At 33.4% G+C, this 24,859-nt stretch overlaps 2 protein-coding genes across 2 annotated transcripts; both read left to right on the top strand.

Annotated features, from left to right (window-relative positions):
- Positions 1–1,160: 1,160 nt before the first annotated feature.
- Positions 1,161–4,701, top strand: LOC132704343 (prostaglandin-E(2) 9-reductase-like). The gene is made up of 5 exons (XM_060674285.1): positions 1,161–1,226; positions 3,969–4,034; positions 4,098–4,232; positions 4,288–4,536; positions 4,588–4,701. The coding sequence occupies exons 1-5, from the start codon at positions 1,161–1,163 to the stop codon at positions 4,681–4,683; spliced, it is 612 nt and encodes a 203-aa protein (XP_060530268.1). The 3' UTR covers positions 4,684–4,701.
- Positions 4,702–16,884: 12,183 nt separating this feature from the next.
- Positions 16,885–21,385, top strand: LOC132704300 (scoloptoxin SSD552-like). Its single transcript, XM_060674200.1, has 5 exons — positions 16,885–17,044; positions 18,652–18,770; positions 18,829–19,065; positions 20,988–21,091; positions 21,182–21,385. The coding sequence occupies exons 1-5, from the start codon at positions 16,975–16,977 to the stop codon at positions 21,243–21,245; spliced, it is 594 nt and encodes a 197-aa protein (XP_060530183.1). The 5' UTR covers positions 16,885–16,974; the 3' UTR covers positions 21,246–21,385.
- The last annotated feature ends 3,474 nt before the right edge of the window (positions 21,386–24,859 follow it).

Here is a 24,859-nt window from a genome sequence, read left to right as displayed (position 1 = left end):
CTTATGTCTCTACCCGAAAGTTTAAAGTACTTTGTTTCAGCGTGCGAATCCATGCCAGAAGACAAACAAACTTTGTAGAACTGATGTCAAGATTGTTAGTAGAAGAAGAAAGAAACAAACCTAGTAGTTCAGGGACAGCTTTAGTCACAAAAACATTTAGGTCAAACAAGTTTCAACAACAACGGAAAGATATAGTATGTTTTCAGTGCAATAAAAAGTGTAATATAAAGAGGAATTGTCCAGAAAAGACCAAGAAAATATGTCACTGCTGCAGAAAAGAGGGACACTTAATTACAGACTTTTGGTTTAACAAAAATAAGAAGAAAAAGGAAGAAGGTGGTAATGCAGAAAGCGATGAAAAAAATGCAAAAGCAAACGTTTGAACAAAAATCTGTGGGCAGAAGCTATTAACACTTCAGTTTTTGTGTTAAATAGAATTGGATGTAGTTCCATTCCGAACAAAATACCTTATGAATTTGGTTCCAAAGTAGCGGTGCACATAATTAAAAACAAAAGAAAGAAATTGGATTCAAAGAGCAAACTTGGAATTTTGGTAGGATATGGACAGACAACTAAAGGGTATCGAATTTTATTTCCACAAAGAGGGGAAGTAGAAATCCACAGAGATGTAGTGTTTATACCAGATAGTGAGGAGGCTGACCGAAAAGAGAAGAAAAATGAAGTTAACGTAGTTTTGTTAGATTTGGACACAGACATAAACAGTGAAGATAAACCAATACAAGAATCAGAATTTGAAATAGACATGGAGAATGCAGAAGAAAGAAAAGAGAATGAACAGTTGGAAAAGAGAAGAGTTAGAAGACCAGATTGGATGAGAGACTATGATGTGACCTTCTACACCGAAATAGAAGAACCTATGACCTTCGAAGAAGCCATAACCAGTACAGATAGTGAAAAATGGAAGAATGCGATGGAAAAAGAATTGGCAGTGTTTCGTAAAAACAATACGTGGACTGAAGTGCCTTAGCCCGTGAATAAAAACGTCATAGATAGTAAGTGGGTGTTTAAAAAAAAAGGTGACCGAGAATATAAAGCAAGACTTGTTGCGCGCGGTTTTCAAGAAAGAAGTGATCCTGAGTTGTATGACATATATGCTCCTGTAGCAAACTTTCCGCATCTTACTGGTAGTAAGCAGCAAGATGGGTAGACCAATACACCAAATGGATGTGAGAAGCGCCTTTTTGTATGGAGATATAGAAGAACAGGTATTCATGGTGTTAGCAGGTAAAAATAAAAGTAATAGTAATACAGTATGTAGGCTAAATAAGTCGCTGTATGGTCTAAAAAAATCTCCATATTGTTGGAAAAAAAAATTTGACTCTTTCATGCGAAATAAAGGTTTTGATCGATCACAGAATGATTATTGTTTATACTTTAAATTGAATAAAAACGGCAAATCATTTGTATTGTTATATGTTGATGATCTTTTAATATTATGTACAGATGACAGCGAATTAGATAGGTTTAAGCTAGTTTTAAATGAAAATTTTCATTTGAAAGATTTAGGAGTTATTTCAAATTACTTAGGTATAGAAGTTAAACAGAGACTAAATGAAGGACTTACTGAATTAGGACAAAAAGAATATCTAAAAAATGTGTTAACTCGTTTTGGTATGCAGGATTGTAAATCCATAAACACTCCTTTAGGCAGTAATATAGATTTGAAAATCTTTAAATGTGAAAAAGTTGACCTGGCATTGCAAAAATTATGCAGACGTATTGTGGGAAGTTTAATGTACGCCGCAATGGGGTCTAGACCTGATTTATGTGAGAGCATTAATTTGTTAAGTCGATTTCAAGACAAAGCAAACAAAAACTTATACAAAGCTTTAAAAAGGGTTTTGCGTTATGTGCGGGGCACACTAGATTTAAAACTAATGTTTAAGCCAGATGACAAAAATTTGTTAATAGGATATGTTGATTCCGATTGGGGTGGAGATACGATTGATCGCAAATCCACCACAGGTTTTATATTTAAGATGTTTAATTGTACTATCGCCAGGGCCAGCAAGAAGCAGCAAACAGTAGCCATATCATCAACAGAGTCAGAATACATAGCGTTGAGTCTAGCAGTAACTGAAGCATGTTGGCTGAGAAAAATAATGTATGATTTTTTATTCATGTTGATAGCCCCACAACAATATATGAAGACAATCGATCAGCAATTTGTATAGCTCAAATTCCTGAAAACAATAAACGAGTAAAACATATTGATGTTAAGTTTTACTCTATCAAAGAAAAGATCGATGATGGTATTGTAACTGTAACATATGTTAAGAGTGAAAATCAACTGGCAGATTTGTTTACAAAACCATTAACATACGTAAAATTTAAAACGTTACGTTTAGGTTTAGGTTTAGAATAGAAAAGCTAAAATAAGTGTTATTTGTTAAGGACCATAACCTTGAAAGTAATTATTTTATTGAGGGGCGTGTTGGTAATCGTAAAACGAACCAATAAAATATATCCTACATCTATGGTCCGAGGAACGAATGTAGACTAGGGTCTAGTTAAGAAGAAGGTTATGTCAGAATAAGAGACGCGTGGTTACTTTGTACTTTTGGATTCATCTTTTTTCATGTTGCGTTTTGTAGTGTCAAAATATTGTTGAGTTTCGGACTTGTTTGAATATCCCGAATTGACCATTTCCTACAACAGAAACACTGGAGGTATACTTCAAGAGTGCCCTGCAATATGAGGACAAGCGCTGAAACACTTACCCTTCAAGGTGGTGTACACTATCAACAACTTATTTAGTTTTTATCTTATAACTTAGTTTCAAAAAGCTTGTTATGAATTTAATAATGGACGATTAAGTATAAAAATTATTAACAGCAGGTAGTGTTTTTTTTTAAATGAGAATCACTTAAAAACACAAACTGGTTTCTCTGAACGCTGTCATATTAACGATATTGTTATGAACATGCAGATAAGAGGTTTTTTAAGCGAAAACCGTACATCAGATTGAAAAAAATAAAAAAAAAAATTTCTGCAGTGTTTCTCATATTAAATTTTCTTTTTGAAATGGAAACATTCAATTAGAATACAGCCTGTACAATTTTTGTTAATATATATCAATTCGTATCAACTTTTTTCCTTTGTTCCTCTGTTTCCTTCGCTTTTCTTCAGCTTATCTAACCTAATGCCAATTGCGATCGCCGAAGGACTAAAAATTACCTTTAAAATTTTCGTTTCAATCCCAACTTTAAAATCGATCACCTACGCTAAGAACAAAGCCCTTACGTTGATACGCATTCTAGTTAGAAAGGGCAAGAGAGGAAAATTTTAATTAGATACGAGTTTGTCTATTTTAACAAATATAATATTATACTAAAATATAAAGAAATAATTTTCAATCGTACAACATAATTGATCCATTGAGTGGAAAAAGGTATGTGAACAACGGAAAAACAAGGATTTCATTGCATTTTAAAAAATATCTTTACAGAAGAATATTAGGAGAACTTAAATGGTCCGAATTCGGGAGAGAGTTTTTAAAAAGATTTATTAGCACAGAAACCGAAACAAAACCGGTACAGAGGCTGGAATAATTAAAAGCACTTTTACAATATAAGAAGCGAATATATCTCTCTTTTAGCGGGGAGTCAGCAAGGGGTTATTTTCACTCTGGGCTTCGTCTGTGGTCCGGGTACATAACTGAGACGCCTTTTTTTGTTCATTGAGTTGTTCATTACTTGTATAATTAAAAAACGAAAAAGCTTAAATCAAAAAATCTATTATTGTGTTAAACGACCCATTGATTTTTTGGTACAGTTTAATATTCATAACTAAGTACTCTATCGTATAGGTCGGTGTAATTTTTAGGTAACTGACAAAAAAACACTGGAGACTGCTTTGGAAGTAGGTTACAGACATTTCGACACTGCATATGTATACGGCAACGAACATATCATCGGCAAGGTCTTCAACAAGTGGTTTTCATCTAGAAAACTCAAGAGAGACGATGTTTTCATAACTACGAAATTGCCATTTCACGGCAACTATCCCGAAGGGTAATATTCTAATAAGGTAATATTATGGCAGGAGCTATAACTTCTGTTTTTCATAATGTGGAGAAATTTCTTAAGGAGTCCCTGGCGGCCCCACAAATGAATTATGTTGACCTATATTTAGTCCATTCCCCGATTCGAATGAGAGGCAGGTTTGGGGGCGTAGACGGATTGTCTATGCATCATGTAGGCGTTTGGCGCGTGAGTCCTGTCTAAAAACTTGCACGAAACTAATATTGAAGGGATTATTTTGCAGGAAATGGAGAAACAGGTGAAGGCGGGTCGCGCCAAAACGATTGGCGTCTCTAATTTCAATCAAAGACAAGTAGAGAGACTTCTTAAAGAGGCAGAAATTAAACCAGTCTGCAACCAAATCGAATTAAATGTACCTCAAACGCAATTAATGGAATTCCTACAAGCGAATGGAATCGTTGTAGTTTCGTTTCATTCTTTAGGAAGCTCTAGACCGATAGAACGACGAGACAAGATTGGCTTACCTCAAACAGTACGTATATTGCGTATTGGACATCCGTTAAATCACTTATAATGTTTTTAGGCTGCAAGATCATCCGGAATATCCTCACCCTGTACGAGACGACTAAAATGGCTTTATTTGTGTAATATGCCAAATAAAAAATATATAAATGTATAATCTTTTACGACTTTCGCACAAGAATTGTTTCGTTCCACTTCACTAAAAAAAATTGTTTGCAATCATATGGTCTTGCTAAATACTACTTGCAGTTTTTCCATCATTCTGTAATACTTTTTCTTTAATAAAATCGTTGGAATAAAAGCAATTAACAACCAGTTCTAATTATATATGCTCTAAGTGCTTTAATTTCCACTGCCATCATCAATCGGTACAGCGTTTAAACAAATTTCCAAGCTACCCATGTTTACAGTAATAAGTAGAAATCCTGATACGAAAATTGTTTATTCATGATGCAAAGTTGCAAAAATTAACATTTTATTCCCAAACTAAGACATTTAATTCAAAATTAAAACACAGATAATTTGAACTATAACCGGCAACCCAATTGAATTAAATTTTTCTTCTAAAAATAAAGACTTCTGACTTCTAATACTGCCGGTCAAAGGGCCAAAGTTTTAAGACATTTGCCATCATATTTACATGCAATGTTTTCTTTAGAAAAAAACAATCTGAATCCGTGTTAAATAAACCAGGGACTCATTCTATAAGGCAATACAGCCTAAATAATAAAATGTCCCTATGAATAGCTAACAATGTCTTGGTAGTCTGTACATTATGTGAAAGTTTTAAGGCTCAACCAGATCTACAAAAATAACTGAGGGAGGTATCAAAGCTAGTAAATAATTCTAGAGCTGTTATATCAAATTTTTTAAATAATATTTATTACAATCCCAGTAACTGACACCAAAATAATAGAATTTAGTTAACCGTAGTTAGGTAACCCACATTCCGCGGATTTAGTTTTTGTACTTTTCTCCATAGGGCAGTTCGACGGTCTTTAATAACTCGTCCATATCAACAGCTAATGACAAGGAAGTCTGCACATTATATGGAAGTCTTAAGGCTCAACCAGAACTATAAAAATAACTGAGGGAGGTACCAAACCTAGTATGGAATTTTAAAGCTCAGTTATATTATATTATTTAAATATTTATAAATAAGATTTCTTACATCGTTGTGGCAGACTACCATAATCACGGAATTTAGTTAACCGTAGTTATGTAACCCAGATTATGCTAATTTAGTTTTTGTACTTTGCTCCAGAGGGCGCTTAGATCAAATATGGTTAGTTTTGTGATCATAGTTAATTCGAAGCCCTGAACATCTTCTTTTTTCTCGTAACGTGGGCAAATTGGCTAAGGGCATTTGCCCGTTACCGACTTAAGTCGAGAGGTTTTGTTAAATTTCCAAGCGTACTCAAAATAACACATCACACTACACTCCATGAACAGCATTGGTTCAATGTTACCGAGCCCAGTCTAAACTTTTAGCATAAGAAGTATGTTTACCAAAAGTAAAGCACGTGCAATTAGAAAGCCACATATAGGTTTAGCAATTATTTTTCTTAAAAAATTTTCATTTAATAATGGAATACCATAGTTGACCACTTTTCAAACATGTGCTATTCAATTTAATGTCTTTAACTAATAAACACGAACAAGGAAAACGAAAATGAGGATTGAGCAAAGTTATAAACAAAAGTAACAGATCTTTAATATTTTCGAGATTTTTATTTGTGTTTAGTAATTTAAAATTACTACGTAACTTAAATTTTAACTATTTTATCTATTTCACTATTCTGGCGCATTCTCCAAAAATTTAAAAGAATCTCCTGAAAATTTGGCAGGCGGGTAGATCGCGTCTAGATCATCATTTTGTGCCCAATAAACTAATCTCTTAACTAGTAAGGGAATGCCAGGAAATGGGTGGAAATTGGGAAAATTCAAAGTGTTCATGAGCGGTTGAAATTTGGCAGGCAGGTGGATCTCGTCGAGACGATCATTTTGTGTCCAGTAAACTTTTCTCTAACACGTAAGGGAAAGACAGGAAATGGGTGGAAAATGGGAAAATATTAAATTGGTCGGAGACGGTTGAAATTTGGCAGGCGGGTAGATGGCGTCGAGAGCACTCTAAGAACTTGATGACAAAAATCGAGAGGTTCCAATGAACCTTGGTAGGTCTACACGGCAAAAAAATCATATGAAATCTTTCACCGAAAATTCACTAACTGTTTTTTGCCATACTGGTGCGTCCAAGAAACTCCTGAATCTGTTCGGGACTAATTCAAAAAGTGACAAACTGCAATACAGGCGTGCTTTCGTTAAACGGGCACATTTAAAGATATTGTCCCATGTTTTGATAGATAGATAGATAGATTTTTTATTCACAAAACCAGCTGATACAATAGATGTTTCGTCAATAAATACAAATAATAAATTACAAGTTTCATTGTAAAAACAATGTATATGATAATCTTAAGTAATGTATAGAACGAATACGAGTATGTATTTATTTAACAAACATGACAAACAAGTTAATGTAATTTAAAATAAAAGAGAGTATACATTAGAAAAATCTCGGTAAACTTTTGACGTTATTTACGATGCTCTCAGGTACGCTTCAAATTCTTTTAGGCTGTAGAAAGCATTGGCCGACAGGAGCCTCTTGATGTGTTTTTTAAATTGACTTATAGATAAGCTTAAGCTTGGAGACAGCAAATTATAATAATATGGTCCCGCGTAACTTAATGATTTTTTATAAAACATATGGTTGAGTTTTGGCTTCAGCAGATGTTCTCTATTGCGAGTATTGTAACTGTGGATATCAGTATGCTTCCTTTGTGAATATTTATTTTTATGTGTGATCAAAAGTATTTTAAATAGGTATATACAAAGCATTGTTAATATTTTGAGCTGTTGAAATGTCTCTTTGCATGATTGCCTCGGAGGAAGTTTAAAAATCAGCCTAAGTATTCTTTTTTGCTGTATAAACACTCTCTCAGCATCATTCGCTTGTCCCCAGTTGACAATATTGTGTGAAATGGAAGAGTAAGCTGACGCGTAGTAAAAAGCTATTAGTGCCTTCTCAAGAAATGAATCTCTAATTGTTAATATTGCGAAAAGGTTTTATTTATTTTATTGCAGACATTGTCAAGGTCCCGGTCCCATCTCAAGGCGCTATCAATATAAGAACCAAGAAACTTGAGGTACCAAGTTTTCGAATATTTGTAATGCGGCATACTTTATTTGACGTCGTTTTTTTTCATTTGAAGCTTCTAAAACATCGCGTGGTTTTCGCGTTGATTTCATTGGAAAATTACGCCTTTTGGCGGTTTTTAATAACTCCTCCGTATCAACGGCTAACAATGTCTTGGAAGTCTGCACATTATTTGAAAGTCTTAAGGCTCAACCAGAACTACAAAAATTATTGGGGGATGTATCTGTATGTATAAGTTAGTGTGGAATTTCAGAGCTCAGTTATATTATATTATTTAAATATTTTTAAATAAAATATCTTACATCCCAGTGAGACTACCAAAATTACGGAATTTAGTTAATCGTAGTTATGTGACCCAGATACGCAGATTTAGGTTTTGTACTTTGCTCCAGAGGGCGCTTAGATCAAATATGATCAGTTTTGTGACCATAGTTAATTCGAAGTCAATTCAATTCAATTCAATTATGCGTTTCACAAAAAAATGTTGGGCTCGACTGCTAGGATCATTCGCCCATTGCCGACTTCCGTCCAGGATTTTCGCTTCTGGTCAATGACCACCACGTACAAAGAAGAAGAATAACCAATAATTTGCTCAGCTAGCAAAAAACGATTCTGACCGATACCAAAAAAATCGCTTCCACCGCGGACCATCCGGGCCCATCCGGCCTCCATACCGGCGTGAACAGGGAAAAACGACGGGGCCGACGACGATTATCACTTTAAAACATCCACTGAACACTAAAAACACTAAGTCCACACAGTGGAAACCGATATCAAACTTTTGAGGACGAATACAAGGGATTCTGTCGGGAGCGAACGGAGGTTAAACCGCCGCGTGCAATGCTCCACCACAGAATCCAATTCGAAGTCCTAAACATTTCTCCTTTTTCTTCGTTTTTGTCGTAACGTGAGCAAATTGGCTAAGGGCATTCGCCAATTACCGACTCGGTCGATAGAGTTTGATACTCAAAATTAGCCTATCACACTTCACTTTATGTACGGTAATGGCATTCATTCAATGTTACCGGACCTAGTCTGAACTCTTGGCATAAGAAGTGTTTTGACCAAAAGTAAAGCACGTGCAATAAGAAAGCCACATAGGCTTAGTAATTATTTTTCTTAAACAATTTTCAGTTAATAATGGAATACCATAGTTGACCACTTTTGACCAAATTTGCTATTCAATTTATTGTTCTTAACTAAAAAACACGAACAAGGAAAACGAAAATAGGGTTGAGGGAGTTTATAAACAAAAGTAACAGATCTTTAATATCTTCGAGATTTTTATTTGTGTTTAGGAAAGAACAACTACTACGTAACATGCTTCTAAACATACTAAAACATCGCGTGGACACTTGATTTAATTGCAAAAGGGCACACACTTTAAATTAACACTTTTGACTATTTTTAATTACACATCCATATTAACTAGTGTAAAAAATATATTAAACTTTTGGGTATTTCATAATTAGGGGTAATTTTATATATTCCCGATGGTTTCAAGGTGGTTGAGTAATACATAATTTTGAAGCTCTTCTAAATGATCTGGTTGAAACTCTGGGACAAAGATTTTTTTGCGATTGCGAAATAAATATATCGAGCTTTTGGGGGTTGTTTAATAAAATCCCGGCTGTTTCAAGGTGGCTTTCAATGGTCTGGTTGAATCTCTTTGACAACGTTACATTTTTTCGAGATTGCGAAATAGTAATTAAATTAATTAATTTTTTGGGGTTTATGCGAAGGGAAAAGGGTTATTTTCTGTATAGCAACATTTGCTATGGTTTTTGGGAGTTCAATTACAATATTTCCATATTAGGATACATTTTCCGTTTAAATTAACTTCTTCGGAGGTTCCCGGAAAAAGTGTAAAATACATTTGTTTTGTTATTGTTTTGGTTAGTTGTTATGATTTAGATTTTGTGTAGGATATTGATGAGAGACCTTCAAATGGAGCAGCAAAAACGAAAAACATTAACTTTGCAAGAAAAATACGATGTTTTACAAAAAATTAAAAGTGTATGAAACAAATTTATATTTGTCGTCAAATGAATTTGCCTAAAGCAACTGTCTACATTACCTGGACAAAAAAGGTAGGATTCTCTCGTCCTATAGTCAAGTGAATGCAAGTTGTAAAAGGTTCAGAAAATCAGCTCATAAGGGACAATGGTTTTCCCAAAAAAGTAAAGCATATGTTCCCATAAGCGGTCCAGTTCTTCAGCAAAAATCATGTAAGATGGGAAGTAGAATAGAACCAAGAGATTTTGTGATTTCCAGAAGTAGGATTGAACGTTTTAAGAAGAGAAATTGTATCCCTGGAGGAAAAATTGTTGGTGAGTCCGCATCAGTTGATATGAATGTTAAGAGCTGCTTTAGTGGGATACGTAATTAAAGAAGATGAACAGAAAAATTATTCTTCTAGTAGATAATTGTACAGCACATCCCAATGAAACCAATCAAATTGGTTTTTATGCCAGTCAATACTAGTTTAAAACTGCATCCCATGGATCGAGGCATAATCCATTCCCTGATTCCCAGATAAAGATGATAGAAGCAATTGATGATGGACAAGAGTTTTCAGTGGTGCTTGGCAGGAAGTTATCAAAAACACAATTATTAGAAGTAATATTAAGTTTTTCAACAGACTCGTACAAACAAACATATCGGACTTGTTTACCCAAGAGTAGGTGGATACATGTATTTTTTTTGTATTACTTGTTCTTGTTCACTTACCTGTTTTGTACAGAATGATATTTAATTTTCACTTTTCCAACATTACGTAATACAAATACATATCTATAAAAATGCTAGTAAACATCAGGTGTGTACAAAAGTGCATTTATTGCTTATAATAAACTTCGGATAGAGCGAACCAATTTTGATGCAACTTTCGTGTTATACATACCTACATGTAGTGAACTCGAAAGTTGCATGTATATATACATATGAATAAATAAATACTAAATGAATATGTCCATCTTTTTACACATCCTTGAATCTCAATGTACCTTACAGATTTATCTTCTCAATTCGATGTATGTTTCTAAATAGCGGATAAATTGTATATGCAGAGCGGATCGATCAAAACATGTTTTTTTTTTAAGATACTTCCACACGCTACTGTACTATTTACAAAACTTCTGGATTTCTCTTTGCTAATGTTTCGCCTACTCATATTCTGTTGGCTTCTTCAGAGCTTAACTGAAACTGTTCAATTCAGTTTCGGTTAACCTCTGAAGAAGCTAACCGAATGATTGGCGAAGCGTTGGCAAGTTCGATTCAAGAATAACCGACGCAGGAGGAATCTTTTTAATCATTACAAAATCGGCTTTAAGGGAAAAAAATTGAATTATTTGATTTGACAACGCTGTCGAGCAAGTAAATTATTTTCATAGCGACTGAGACGAAAATGTTGAAAACAAAGCAGGCCTCGTAATCTTGACAACTTAAGGCGTCTATAAAGTTTAAACATTTCAAAAATCATTTTTTTCGCGATATGTTGCGATTAGCATCTCGACAGTGCTACAGGACGTAGACTTGATCATCTCGTGTGTGGTAAGTAAGTATAAGTAGAGAATAAAAATCGATTTCGATGTACGCGCGTTCGAAAACAATTGTCATTGCGAAAGTAAAAATTAACGATTGTTGCATGTCAACAAAGTAGGAAAATAAATTCCAACCTCGTATGAAACGGTTATATTAATGTGGATGTTATTTATTGTGCGCGCTGGGAACATTTTCAGAGAATAATGAAAAAATAATAAAATACTGTGCGTAAGTTTCTTAATGCGAGAGAGTAATAAGCTGCAAATTTGTATTGACATGGAACATTGAACAGGGTGGACAACTTAAAGCTTATTTCGTAAAGTTCAGAAAACTTGCAAGATAATTTTTAAAATTTTAATATTTCAGTTTTTAAGACCAACACACCTCAAATCTTTCCTAAATTAGGATCCCTCTAATTTGCATAAAGTAGATGTTAGGGAGCGAAAGCAATGTGGAAAAGAATTGAGATATTAATTATTTTAAAATCAAGTATGTAAATCATAGATGATGATGAATTTCATTTGTTTTACAAAAAAATGTAAACATTTGGATTTGACGATGATTATCAATATAACAGAGGCAAGTACAGGGCCAGATACACCTGTGAACGATTTTGCGTTCAGGCTGCGTATGACGTCAATCGTTGAACACTACCCTGGCGTTTAAACGAAGAATTGCGACTTAAAGGTGCGTTTAAATTCGATTTTGAGGATTGCATAAAAATAATGGATGGAAAATCTTTGAAAAATATATTCATTATTGTTTCAAGACTATATTTCATTATGTTTACATAGTATGTGAGCTTTGTTAATTTAGTTAATTTGTAATCTGTTTAGATAGGTAGGGGTAGCTATTAATAACTATTTTATAATATGATGACTTCAACTCTGTAAAATGAGTTTCACCGTGAATAAATAAATAAATAAATAAATAATAATAATAATAATAATATTAATAGTAAAATATTAAAATTATAAAATTCTACCTTGATTAAAGTTATTATAGTTAATAACAAAAATTTGTATAAATAATATTAAAAACAAACAAAATCAATCGAATGAGTAAATAGACACAGAAGTAATAATAACACAGAAGAATGTATATTTACAACATAAAAAAACACAAACAACTCTAATTGGCCTGATGATTACTCATTAAAGCTAGATATTTTGGTGAAACACTTCTAAGTGCTGTGTGCTGAGATCTCCAAAAGTATCTCGCTGACTTTCGCCTTACACTTACAAACACTAACACTTCAAGTATGTTTCGAAGTGCATTAAATGAGCTTAATAACCGTAATTATAATGGTCTTTTTGGTTAAAGTTAATTGATGTTAATTAATTATTGTTATAAAAAAATTGATGTTACTCAAAAAAAACACAAAAACCCAAAGGAAAAATCCAAAAAGGCACCCGAAACATACAAAAATCCAAATGCTTGTCAATCCTTTTGATTTTACAAAATACTTAAGACTAAAATATTTGACTATTAAAATTAAGACAAAATTTGAGTCCTTTTTGCTGTAGGTAATACTGTAATACTGATCATGTGAGAGTAATGTATTTGTTACTTTCGAAAGTCGATGAAATCGAATTTTTCGAAAGTATCTATAAAAATTTTATATCTCGGTAACGGTAGGTAACGGTAGGTCCTATTGGATCGCCGTTGGTACAGAAATGATCACCGTCGAAAAAAAATGTTTTTTTGTCTGTCCGTTCTTCGTTCTGGTATGTTGGTTTTTCCTGAATAACTTTCGAACCATTAGAGCTACACAATTGAAATTTGCCTCCTTTTTAACCCTCCACGAGATACATTAACTTGTAAGAAATGACCTCGGCCCGACGCTGGCATCCATCTTTTTTTCGCGATTTTCCACTGTTTTTTGAACATTGAAACACGATGTGTCCGAAATTTGAAGCAATCGACTTCATATTTGGCACACATTTTGCCCTGTGACGGAACCTATTGAAAATGCGGGGGCTGGGGGGTCGGGAAGTTATTAAAAAAAAATAAAAAGACCATTTTTCAAAAACCGTTTACAAGACCGAAAAAATTCTTAAACCAGGAAAAGCAGAGGATACGGCTTCATAAACTTTTATTATCGACAATTTTTCAAAAATATACAGGGTGCGCCGCAAATTCAAAAAAACCGAAAAATGGGCCCCCCTATTATTGAAAATTGGTTGTAACTTAAAGACTGTGAATCAGATCTCGCTTTCTCTTATATTGCGATATAACCCGTATGGGCAGCAAAAACTTTTGTATTTAAGGTTTTCACCTATTGTACAAGGTGTTCCTGATATTCTATGCCAAATAAGAAACGTGTAAAGTGTCCTAAATTTGTAAATATCAACTTCAAATTTAGCCCCCTATTATTGAAAATTGGCAATAATTTAAAACTTGTGTTTTAGATGTCAGTTTCTTTTACATGGCAATATAGCCCATATTGACAGCTAAAACTTTTGTGTTTAAGGTTTTCGCAATATTCCGTGCAATATTAAAAAACTTGGGAGAGAAGTAGAAGTCTGGACCAGCATTTAGACTCTTTAAATTGGGAGCAATAAAATAACGCGAAGTATTTTTTTTTATTTTTGAATCATTTTTTTGGTTATTTTATCATCCAGAAAAACATCTTTTCCTCCAAAACCATTCATCCGTAATACGTGGGAGACCCGGCGCTATAACTATTGTTTCACGCATTTTTTCGATTATATACAAGGTGTTTTAGTTATGGACAAAAATCTAAAAGACCCTTAATATTATTCTTTTACAGATTAAATTATTAACCGTAAATCAAAATTCGTACCGTTTAAGGGCTACAATTTTTGTATTTACGGTTTTCGTGTATCCCATACGCAGATATTTGAAAAAGTCCGAATGAGTAACAGCAATTCTCGCCATCAATCTAGATGCGATGACGTCATTTACTATTACCACGTACTGCATGGTTGCAGAAAACAAGTAGTTTCGTGAAAACTATTTAATCCATTGGAAAAATTCCTATACCAGGAAACACCAGGAACATTGTTGGAATTATTTACTGGATACAGCGTATGCGGGCAAAAAATTCTAATAGATTCTAGAAATTTCCGGTTTTGTGGGTGAATTCTTGTCGATAAATAAAAAACTTTTAAAGATATGATAATTTGACATGAATAGTATCGTAAACTGTGTCGAGAGAGAGTTTAAGGTTGCGTTTATAATACAGGGTGCGCGAGAAATTTGAAAAAAACATAATTTTAAATTTCAATTACCAGTACAAATTATAATATTTACTGAAGTTTGGCGCAACTTTGAAGTTCGACGAGATGTGAAGGACGCTTTATCAGGATGTATTCACAATAAGATGACATCGATTTTGCGAAAGTTCCCTAGCGGTCCGCAGGAGCACGATAGAAAAACAATGAGTCCCTCTAGGATAGAAATAAGCGAAGCGCCTTCTTTTTAAATAAAAAGCTGATTCGCGCTACTTGCGATGAACTTGCCCAGTCCTGCGACGATTTTTCGAAAGCAATCTTGTTACTAATGTGTTGTCGACATTTGCTGATCATGTGCTTACCGCTTAGGTATATAACCAACCAGATAAATCTATTTTCAAATAATACAGTTCGAATATTTATAACTCTAATGATTTTTGATCTGAATAAAGATGTTCTTGCGTTGCAAAGACAAAAATTTTGTTAGATACATACCGGGTTACTAAAACGTGCCGGAACGCTGAAATATCTCCAGTGCTGCTAAAACTTGAGGATCAAATTTAGTACCTGGGAATTCCAGAATTCATATATGTGCAGTTTTTAATAGTTCCTCTTTATTATTTCTATTTTGGAGATTATAGTGGTTTTCTGTTCATGAGTTCAGTCAGTATTATAGAAAATATCTGTAGATATTCAAAAAGCTTTGTCTTTTTCATTGGATCTGCGCAAAAAGCTATACAAGTTTACGTTTTCTTTAAGTTATAAAATAAAGGAGATATAAAAGATGCTTTAATATACAGAATTTTAAAAAACGCCATGTATCTCTGATCGCATCATTTCCCCTTAAACAAGGAGTTATTATGAGATACCTTACTAAAAGTGTGGAATTGGTATACATACAAAAGTTAATTGGGTAATTACAAATCTTCAATTTGTTTGAATGTTGTATATACAGGATGTTTAATTTTTCGTGAGCAAGTATCATTTTTTTAATTTTAAATGGAACACTTGGTATATTACTTAATTTTTTAATTCTATACAAAATTCTAGGCATATTTTGTGTATCACTTGCTATACCCAAGTCGAACCGTTTTTGACATTTTTAATTTTTTATGTGAAAAATGACGTTTGCAAGACATAAAATATCTGCCCATTTCAATATTCAGAAGCATTTATTGTTTTAATTGAGTAAGTTCTGTTGTAGACAATGGACTCCAATAACTAATATAAATAAAAATAAAAAACTGCCAAAAAACTTTTTTTTTAATGGAAACTACCGATTTTTATAATCTTGTCATATTTAGCATTAAAAATGAAGGCAATTTTTTATAAGGTTGTATATGTAATATTTTTACTTTTTGACATATTTCCTTTTAAACATTTTTCAATCACAAATAATATGCTGTTGCCATATAAGTTCAGTTAGTGTAAGGCATTATACACAGAATATGTCTGCAATTTTTTACAGAATTAAAAAATGAAGTAATATGCAAGGTGTTCCATTTAAAATGAGAAGGTTTATATTCGCCAATATACAAAATTAAAATAAATTAAAGGTTTGTAATATCTTAATTGACTTTTGGCTCTATTCCCTATAGATCACATATTAGTGTGTAATGAAATAATATATATTGCTTATTCACAACGTTTTTGAAATACGTAGGTGTTAGGAAAGAATAGGCGATTACAACAATTATTCAAATTTTAATGTAAAATTCCGTATTTCGTTAGCTGTTAATTGAAAACAATTAAATATTAAGCAAAACAATGGTCGTTTGCAGTCAGCTGGATTGGATGATGATGTGTCAAAAAAATTCGTTCATAATATACAGCATCACTTTTTTCAGGATTTTGTGCAAGTCGCATAGTTGTCACAATTTTTCCCTTTGATAATCAAAAACAGGATATTTTTAATAAAGTGTTTCCGATATAAGTAATTAAAATATCGCCAAGTAGATTTGAAATATTAAAGACTAAAGTCAAGTTAAGACCCTATAATTTTAATTTTACCTGAAGGAATGGTCGTTTCTATAACTCTGCTGTTTTATATATAACTTTTGGAAAAATGACACATGTTCGGTATACATTTACAAATGTCATATTTATTATTAATAATTTCCACTGAACTAGTAAATTTTATTCCGGTAGCGGCTTATTATCTTCATTATAGTTGACCGTAATTAACTACGGATAAACCGATATTAAAGGAGCCGCTTGAATCGAACCCACCCTTTTTTCTGTAATGAGTGACAAAAATGCAAATGAACGTCGGTGTACAAAACCCGAAGATTTCCGCTCAATTATATATCAACAATTTATATAAATACTGTTATCAAAATATGATTGTCACCGGGGAAAATTTATTAGTCGACGATTTTTAAATATATAAATCGGAAGCTTTGTTGACGGAAATCAATTTGCCGCAGTATTCACAAGCACAAAGATCTCCAATTTTCTAATTTTGTTGTAGCGATTTCCGGGAATTGAAGCAATGGCTTGCTTTAACACAATCGTTTTTGTGTTGGCCGGATTGGCTTCTTCCAGTGCCTGCAGCATTTTTGGTAAGTAGATCAATTTTCACTTTTTTTAATTGGTCCACAATTTTGTAATCTGAATAAAATAACTTTGTTTTGCGAATTGAATTATTTTCAACCAGATTTTTCTTATTTTTGTCTTAGTGTTAAGTCTGTTTATAAAAAACAAATCAGTTTCAATTTAACAATTTTTCAACTTGGAAGTAAAACCTTAAACCGTGTGACGCATTCATTTTAAAAATTTGCTGCCGGTGGTGTAAAAGACATTGCTAAATTTGTGTTTTGCCACTGCCACTACGTTTAAAACTCAATCACTCCAACCTTTGTTTTTTCTTTGCTACATTTGGTTTTTATTCGAATAGCAAAATCAGATGGTTTTTCTACTAAACGTGTATATTGCTTTTAGAATATGACACACTAATTATAGAAAATTGTCTTGAGAAGGTTTAATGTCAAAATTAGCTAAAATCGTTTTTTGAAAAAAAATACCGAAACGCTTAAATATCTCCAAAGTTGTTAAAGTTTTTTTTACATGAAGAATACAAAAATATTAACAGCAATGTTGTCAGATTTACCATTTTCGCGTCACATGTCATAGATTTGTAATTTTAAATGGGATTGAAGGTTTCATAATTTCAAAATTTTATTTATATTAATTATTGAGCTACGACAACATCGATTTTTTAGTAAAAAGTAACGCAACGATTAAATATCTCCAAGACTGCCAAAGCTGGGGGATAAAATTTAGTACTTGGGTGTTTCTGAACATGCGGAACTCACAACTCGTGACATTTCACGATTATATTTGTAATTTCGGTTTTTTGGCAGAGACACTTCCAAAGTTTCCTTTGTTTAAATACCCCAAAAATTCTGAGATTTTTGAATTCTGAATATTAAAAACCGTTTCAGCTTTGGCCGTTTTGGAAATATTTAGGGTTCCGGTAGTTTTCACACCTAGGTCAAAAATTAATGGAAACAAAATTTTGAAATTATGAGAGCTTCCCAAATTCTAACTGTGAATTGCAATAAAAATAAATAAGGCATTCCATTAAAAATAACAAATTTATGGTATGTAATGTAAAAGTGATAAATTTGATATTATTGTTGGTATTTGTGAATTCTGCGTGTTCTAAAACCCACAGGTATTAAAGTTTATCGTTCCAGATTTAGCAGTTTGGAGATATTTAAGACTTCCAGGACTACTAACTCGTGTCATTTATGACGTGGAAAGGATTTTGGTCCTTTTTTTATCATGCCATGAAGTTTGTGATTTCTATAAAAATAAGCAGGGAACACCATTCGAAAGCTTTTAAATTTTATATGTTTGTTATATGTTTGATAATAAATAACACAAAAAGTTTTAAAAAATTGCATGTCGAAGAAAAAAAAAATTATCACAAACACCACCACAAACGACTACAATGCCGCTGCATGAACTAATAACGAAAGTCACCAATGCATATGCATTTATATTGATAATTGAAGTTTTCCGACCATTTCTCATTTTCTGCGTGCTTTTAATTGACGATAATGTAATTGGTTTGTAGTTTTTATTGTTTCTTTTAACAGCAAAATTGCTTCCAATTGCAATTGTTCCGGCAGCGTGTGAGTCACGGTGATTACTATTTTTTCAGTAAGCGAAGTCAACGACGGCGAAAAAAGCTTTATTGTCGATAAACACAACGAGCTTCGGAGGCTTATAGCAAACGGCGCCGTCGAAGGACAACCAAGGGGAGTAAACCTGAAAGCATTGGTATACATTTTTTGTTACCCAAACGGGAAATCGGTATTTCGTATTCTTTAATTTTAAGAAATACGACGATGCTCTTGCCGGAGCAGCTCAGCAGATTGCCAACAGCTGCGTGTTTGCCCATCAAACCGTCACTGATAGTAGGTGGCAAGCCGTGGGACAAAACCTCTACATATATATGTCGACCGCATACGATACAGCATCCGACTGGGATTCCGCTATCCAGGACTGGTTCAACGAGCATCAATTTTACACCTTCAATAACGGTTTCGATAGTGCCACCGGACACTATACCCAGGTACTTTACAAACGTCCTTTTTATTGACCTCACTAAATAAAAGCTAATGTGTTTATATCGCCAGAAAACTGAAAAACTTAAGAACCATTGAAAGAGATAGCAACAGCTTCGGCAATATTTTTAGTACCATAATATCAATTTGCCAACTAATTAGGCAGAAACGCGATAGTTCAACAATAAAGCGTTAAAATTCCCTCTTTTATAGATTCCTTAATCTGATTAAAAAATCGGGTATTGGATTTTAATAAAAATGCTGGCACACGAGCTTTGCAGTAGCCATAAAATATACAGGGTGGGTCAAAAAGTAAATCTCGTGACCAAGCAACACCATTTTTTATTAATCCATAATTCATAAAGCATACTTTATACCTCTTACTCTTGATGGGGAAAAGAATATAATTCAGAAATTTAATCTTGAAATGAGCAGGAAAATTGTTACAATTATATGTCACTAAAGCAAGTAAATATGGCGCATCTAAATGAACCCCAGAGAATTGAAATTTTAATTTTTGTTGGATATGGAGACAAAAAGAAAATTGAAACAGTAGGGTGTAATTTATTTACCGCAAAATATCCAAAAAAGACCATTACCATAGGCGCAGTCAGCAAAAATCAGAAATAATTCAAAGAAACAGGGCACTTAAAATATTGTCTTCTGGAAAGTAAGGTTGAGCGCATTAAAAGGAGAAAAGTAGCATCAATTCAAGATTACATTACTATAGTGCAACTTAAATTCATAATTTTATTTAAATGGTGCGGAAAATAAACATTATTGTAGGTATTGGAATATAAATAACATTATACACAACATCCACAAAAAATAAGAAAATCTTACTGAAGCCCGATATTTACAACTTCTTCGTAATGTTGAACTGAGGTGGCTTTTACTTGATGAAAATCCATTTATCAAAATAAATAAGAACTAAAAGTTCAGATTTTCACGAAATTATATATTTTGACATGACAATTGTTTCGACAACACCGTGTCTTTATCAAATGTAATATTTACACACTACCTGCTACTATATATACCGAAAAATGACCATAAAACCGTAATTAATGTTGAGAGAATTTAAGTTCATTAAAGGAGAGGTATTGAAATCTAATTGATCGTTAAGCAATACATTTGAATGTCTCATTTTGTTCATCTTCCTGGCTTCCAATAAATTTAATTTTCTTGTATGTATGTATGTATGTATATAGAAGTAGCATATATAGTAGCAAGTAGTTTGTAAATATTACATTTGATAAAGACACGGTCTTGTCGAACCAATTGGCATGTCAAAATATATAATTTCGTGAAAATCTGAACTTTTAGTTCTTATTTATTTTTTCTTCGTAATGATTTAATTCGTACTCCCGCAGTTTCTTTCCTAAAGATTTGGTTTCAAGAGTATGGTGTTCCTCTTCATTTTACTAGACAAAATTTAGATAATTTAAAATTTAGAATTAGATACGAAATAAGTCGAATTCATTGAAATGTCAAAATTGTATTGAAAAAAAGTGGAACTATATATGGGCAGTTATTTTCTTGACCCACCTTGTATATTTTTTATTCAGTGCAAGAATAAGCAATTAAAAATATGATGGACGTGTGCGGGGATTTTTCTTAAATACCTGATTTTTAAATGAATTTGTCCCATATTAATCACATTCACCGTAAGAAGTACAACATCGAGATACAGGTGCTAAAACTAAAGACCGTGGGTGTTTGTGCGCATGCGTTAAATGCGCATATTTGAAAAGAATCTTATACTCTCTCAAAAAGTTGTGAACTAGAGCGCCAATAATATCGCTCTTATTATTTCTACGTGGCTACATCAAATTTGGCAAAGCAAAGATGATTTCGTTCGTGATTCGTGATTATAAAAATATTTTGAAAAAAAAGATTTAAATATAACAAGTTTTTATTGTTCACTTAGCTCGTGTGGGCCGACACAGAATACGTAGGTTGTGGATACGCAGCTTATGAAACGAACGAGGCTTATCCTTATCAGAAGCTTTACGTTTGCAACTACGGACCTGCGTAAGTATTCACAATCTATTATTTGTTGTTATGTGAAATTTATAATCCTCCGGTCTCGTTTTTAAAAACTATTTCAACCTATTTCTGCAGGGGCAACTATATAGGCCAGTATCCCTATCAAACCGGCGACTCTGGCTGTGAAAACTTGTGTTAAGTATCCAGCTCACACTACGTCAAATTGCCAAAGAGACAATTCCTAGTGTACCGCTTGCCAGTAGATGAGAAACATAGCAATAGTACCTAATTATTTATTTATTTAACTGTGAGCAAAGTAAAATAGACATTTCATCTTCATTCGAGATATTTTTTAGCCAGCCTTAACAAATCCACATGTTGACCGTTGATTGCAATACCAAAAACGCTTGTTGTGAACAAAACGTAATTTGACCAAACCAAAACTATGTGTATGTATCGAAAGTGACGTTTGGAAGCAGTTGAATATTAGATATGGTTTTGCTACAGACAAAAATTTTGAATTTCGGTTGAGCAATACTGATAGTTTACTTTACTTTACTTCACTTTATTCATGTGCCTGAAGTATACTTGGGTACAATCGACACAAATTTAAACATATATGACTTAAATTCGAGGTTATAAACAATTTACCCCATTAAGATTCCAGTGTCTTATTTAAGCAGGCTATTATCGTTATCTAAAACTCTTGTGTAGAACAGTAACAATATTTCTAATAACATCAGTTACTTTGTTATAAAATGCTGGACCATAATGGTTAATGCTAATACAAGATTTCTTCGATCTTAAAAATTTTATGTTGGTGTTATTTTTGTATCGTGTATGATGATATGCATGCTATAAACAGATGGTGAAGTTAGTATAATCAGTCTTACAGACAATTTTTTGACATCAGCTGTGTACGCGACACATAAATAGATTTCCTCTAGAGTGCAAATATTGCAAGTACAGGATAGGAGCAATTAAAATGAGAGAGGCTATGACAGACCATCAAAACTAGATTTTGTTTGATTGCAGATTCTATATTCTCAGCTGCTCTATATTTTATAGCAGCTTTTAATATTCTGTAAAGACCTTCGACAATGTACTCCAATGTAGATAAAATATAGCGTCGACTGTTGGAGAGTTTATAAATTTCCTGCAAACTATTTCAGAAGAAAGACATCGTGAAATGGTGGAAAGAGGCGATAGAAAAGGACTTCTTCTAAATCCGTAAAATTCATTACTATGGTCGTTTTTTATTTTTCTAAAACCACGAACTAAATCATTAGAAACCGAAATAACTGAGAATTTCTTATTATTTTTAGATGGCTTTGCAATTGTTTCGATATATTGCTGAATAGTTTAAAATCGTTCTGTTTTATTAAGCTGATGTTTGATTAACCCACAGTCACGATCGCACAGCATATAAGAATTTTCACGGGAAAGTGTATTTGCATTTCTTTGAACCTTTTCAGCTCATCCAAACTCATTAATTAGCAAATCATTGTTTTGTTTTTATTTTGCCCACAATAATTATTAGAAACGACACTTCTTATTCTTATCTTTTTCTAATCTGATGTTTAAGAAGGGAACAAACGTCATCTACTCCTTTACCAACCTCTCCTTCATAGTATACGTTGCAAGTCATATTTTTGGATTTTGTGAAATTGTGAATTCCAAAGGTACAAACGGTCAGCTACCGAAAATAATATAGACACTGTACCGGAATCTCGAGTGGAGAAACATTGTTCATATAATCAACCCAAACTCCTAATGCCTCATCTTCCTCTTCACACATTTTTTTTCCAATAAAATTTCTTGCTACGTCTCTTGTATGCCATAAGTTCAGCGACTCCAACCCTCTTAGCATTTTCGTTCTCACTTTTAATTTTCGCATTCGCAAAATGTGTAAGAAATTTTATTATCAGGATATTTTTGTTGAAACATTTCAAACATTCTTTTTGCAAATAATTTTCAAACCGAAAAACGAATTTTTCGACTTTTTCAGTGCGATATTTTTCTAGGGTAGTGTTCACGAATATTATCAAAAATAAATGATTTTGAGAATTTTTTCGATCGCGTATACCATTTTTGAGAAATGATTTTTTTCTCGATATCCTGTAAATGCGGTTTTTAAATTTATAACTAAACTTTATATTTGTAGCAATTTTAAAATCGATAGCTGCAAATCTCGGACACTTATCGTATTACATAACGATGTACAAAAACAGACGAAAATCGCAAAAAAAGACAGATGCCAATTTCCAATCGCGGCCACTTCCTATGGGCTTATGTACCTCGTGGCCAGTTTAAAAGGAGAAAAAATTCTGCATCATGGCTTCGACGGTTCCGAAGTTATTCGCGTTCTTGTGAAGCGTCTACAGAAAACGGAGAATGGACAAAGAGACAAAAAAAAAGTTTTTTTTTTCGACGCTGGTCTTTTCTGTACCAATGGGGGTCCCCTAGGACCAACGGTTGCCGAGATATGAGTTTCGTTGCCAAGCGCGTATACTTTCCAAAGTTTTGATTTTATCCAGTGCGAATCGTCTGCGCCATAATATGCTTTTTTTCCTAAAGGAACGCATTGTTTTTATATCGTGCTCCTGCGGACTTTTAAGTCTCGCCGAACTTCAAAGATACGGCAAAGTTTGGTAAATATTAAGGAGATTTTTAGCATATTTTAGATTTTTTGCCCATAAACGATGTATAATTCAAACAATGTTCGAGGTAATAGCCCTGGATCGCCCATTTCTCGTGGTAAATGAATTTTTCCAATAGAGCAAATGGTTTTGGAAAAAATGCATATGACAGTTAGTGAATTCGCTTTATTAATATACTCCAGTCCAAGCAGTTGTGCAGTTACGTGACATACAGTGAGCATTCAAAAATGATCCGTGTGCCCGTGTGTGATTTTGGGTAGTAGATAAATGAAGATTTAAAGGGTATCGAACTCGGATGGGGACAAAATAGAAGAAATTTCAAGGTGTAGAGACAGAAGAGCCTTATTGATTTACGGGTATGATGAATTCTTTTTCGAAGTAAAGCGAAACTAGATTTTCGAAGAATTTTATAAGCGGATGAGGTTGTGAGGTGATGGGATATTTAAAAAAAAAGCTGTGAAGAAGTCAAAACCACATTTACTTCAAAAATGTCTCATCATCTTCGATCCGTCAAAGCCAAAATTCCGTTTGAGTTACCAGGAGTTTACAGCATTCCACGCATATGCGGCAAAGAATACATTGGAGAGACCGGACGAAAAATATCAACTAGACTCAAAGAACAAGAAAGAGCCTTACAACTAAGACAAATAAACCCATCAGCCGTTGCCGAACACACTCATGAAACCAGCCATAAAATTTTATTCGATAAAACTAAAATTCTTGCATGTAATCAACTCTTCTACCAATGAAAAATCCGAGAGTCTAGAGAAATCTATAAACAACCTAACAATCTTAACCGCGACTCAGGTCTCTACCTGTTACCAATTTGGGAATCAGTCATCCCGGACGGTGTTTATGCCCCTCATTAGCGCCCCCCTCAAACAATATATAAGCAGGTACAGAGTAAAATACGAGCCAGTTTCAGTCAAGTTCTGAAGAAGCCAACAGGATGATTGGCGAAACGTCAGCAATTTCGACTCAGCAAAAACCGACGCAGGAGGAATCCAAAAATTTTGTAAAAAGTATTACAGTAGGCTGTGGAAGTTTCTTAAAAAAAAAACTAATCATCAACGGAAAAAATATCTTCCTCCGAGTCTGATGCATGCATGGCGATAGCAACTGGGAGAACATTAGATGCATCGATCAACTTTTC

This window comes from Cylas formicarius, unplaced genomic scaffold (genome assembly GCF_029955315.1).
Source record: "Cylas formicarius isolate icCylForm1 unplaced genomic scaffold, icCylForm1.1 PGA_scaffold_7__23_contigs__length_41026272, whole genome shotgun sequence".
Classification (NCBI taxonomy): domain Eukaryota; kingdom Metazoa; phylum Arthropoda; class Insecta; order Coleoptera; family Brentidae; genus Cylas; species Cylas formicarius.
The sequence above is the reverse complement of the archived record's forward strand: the minus strand, read 5'-3'. Positions and strand labels throughout refer to the sequence as shown.